General features: G+C 32.1%; 1 protein-coding gene across 1 annotated transcript; it reads left to right on the forward strand.

The window, feature by feature from the left end:
* Nucleotides 1-1,227: 1,227 nt before the first annotated feature.
* On the forward strand, nt 1,228-2,041 carry LOC109589666 (uncharacterized). The gene is made up of 4 exons (XM_020005720.1): nt 1,228-1,354; nt 1,401-1,503; nt 1,602-1,689; nt 1,807-2,041. The coding sequence occupies exons 1-4, from the start codon at nt 1,262-1,264 to the stop codon at nt 2,027-2,029; spliced, it is 507 nt and encodes a 168-aa protein (XP_019861279.1). The 5' UTR covers nt 1,228-1,261; the 3' UTR covers nt 2,030-2,041.
* The last annotated feature ends 26 nt before the right edge of the window (nt 2,042-2,067 follow it).

Raw genomic sequence — 2,067 nt, forward strand, 5'->3', positions numbered from 1 at the left:
ATCCTACTCTCGTGACGCAAATTCTACTCTTCATTGCAAGGTGATCCGTAGTTACTTAAATAATAGCATTAAAAATACAATGTAGAGTAGAATTTGCGTCACGAAAGTAGGATTTTCGTTTTGGATTTTCGTTGGTAGTCTCAAATCCTACTTGCCCTTGTTTCTATTACTTTTTTATGAACTTTTTTTTTTTTTTTTTTTTTTTTTTTTTTTAACGATCATAGCAAAAGCTAATAATAAATTAACAAATAATAAATCAATATAACTTGCTTTAGAATCCTACTCAATCTTGTTTTTTTTTAATTTTTTATGTTCTTGTTATTCTTTAATCATCATTAAAAGCTGATGTGATCATTTTTAATGGACTCCACTTTTTTGTAGTTGAGCTTAAGCTTTTTATTAGTGTAGCATATAAGCGTTTTCATTTTTTAAAATAATGGATCAAAAAGATATCCAATTAAATCCCCAGCAATGATACACTCACATCACTGCACAAAGACCTGGGCCAAAAACCCTGCATACATAAAAAATGGCTAAAAAAGAATTTTCCAAAGGAATTTAATAGTCGATGTTGTGTCTATACAGTACACACATGTATTTTTACTACATTTTTTGAAGTTATTTCAAGTTACAACAAAGCTCTCCTTGGGAAATAGCATCATCTCCTTTACAGTTTGATAAAAAATGAATTATTAATAATAGTAAGATAATGAGAGAGTGTCAGTGCATGTACATACGTGAAGTATATAAAAGGATAATGCTACCCTACTGTACTTGTACATAGCGCATGTACATTAGCAACTTGATTTCTAATGCCTATTTTAGCAAAACATCAGTTATATGGATGTGGGACAGCATTTTTGTCCTGCTTGACATGTTAGTTTGGCCATAAGTTTATTTAGCCTTTAAGTGACAATTTACAAAACATATCTTATCCCAAATTGTTTATTAAAGTTGTGTTATTGGATTTGTTTTGTTGAAACTAAACCTTAATGGTATTTTAATACATGTTTATCAAGTTATTTTTTTTGTAAGACAACATTCATGTTTTTATTGCAAACCGTTATATAGGTACTTGATGGTGTGTGGTGTTTACATGCAAGTGTCAAGATACATGCACACTAAAACTAAAATTTGGCGCGATCTTTTTTTAGGAAATCAGTCATGCATAACAAGATGCAGGCATGGGGCAACATGCAGATTAATATAAATATAAGGCAGCTAGTGTATAGTTTTGTCACAGAATCTTGCAAGCTTTAGCATGAAAGACTTTGTGTTACTAGCTCTTGCTCTCTCATTCTTCCTATCCTGTGGAGTTACCTATGGAAAATATGTGAAAGTGTCTATTTGCAAAGTAAATACTGGATGCATTGTTTTATATTTTTTTCTCTGTTGCACAGAATGTTTCTGAGAGTTGCTTGTATCAATATCATGCTCAAATGGAGTTAGGCAAAGGAGAACAAATCTCCATATCTGCAAAAGTGGATATCTCTTGTGAATCAGGTCAGCCATGTTAGCACTGTAGCATGCAGGTATTTTTCACTTTCATTCATTAAGAATTTAAATTTATATTTAGTACATGATCCATTTATTTCTTGTAGTTGGTACATTTAACAATGAACTATCAATTCGTTCTTGCATGCAAGTCAGAGACAGTGTCATCACAAAAACCAGTGAAGATAGCAACAAGTAAGACAGGGAGTCAAGGAAAATTCATCAAGTGTAGTCTGTTGCTATTTCAAATTTTTTATTTGTGTCACTGAATGTAGACACAGACTAATGCAATTTTTTTATTGCATACTGTAGTGATCCAGTTCCAGTGGAAAACTTGGATAGATGGTTCTGCTTTGCTCAAAGTACATCAAGTGGTAAAGTATTGGGTGTGTTTTATGGTAAAGGAGAGGAAGAATGGGTGATCAACTTTAAGAAAAGTATCACTAGTGCTTTTCAAGCTAACTATGAGGGAACAGCAGTTACTAATGAAACTGATTCAAAATCAAAGCACACCTCACATTACAAGTTAGTATAATGTGGTATCATGCATAATGTTTACTTATTTCCTCAGGT

Source organism: Amphimedon queenslandica, unplaced genomic scaffold (genome assembly GCF_000090795.2).
Source record: "Amphimedon queenslandica unplaced genomic scaffold, v1.1 AMPQUscaffold_11048, whole genome shotgun sequence".
In the NCBI taxonomy this organism is placed as follows: domain Eukaryota; kingdom Metazoa; phylum Porifera; class Demospongiae; order Haplosclerida; family Niphatidae; genus Amphimedon; species Amphimedon queenslandica.

What these genes read in the sequence shown, in the direction of transcription:
- LOC109589666 (XM_020005720.1), top strand. Translation starts at nt 1,262, where the DNA reads ATGAAAGACTTTGTGTTACTAGCTCTTGCTCTCTCATTCTTCCTATCC. An exon ending in GGATATCTCTTGTGAATCAG is followed by an intron (nt 1,504 to 1,601) that starts GTCAGCCATGTT and finishes TATTTCTTGTAG; the next exon opens with TTGGTACATTTAACAATGAA. An exon ending in ACCAGTGAAGATAGCAACAA is followed by an intron (nt 1,690 to 1,806) that starts GTAAGACAGGGA and finishes TGCATACTGTAG; the next exon opens with TGATCCAGTTCCAGTGGAAA.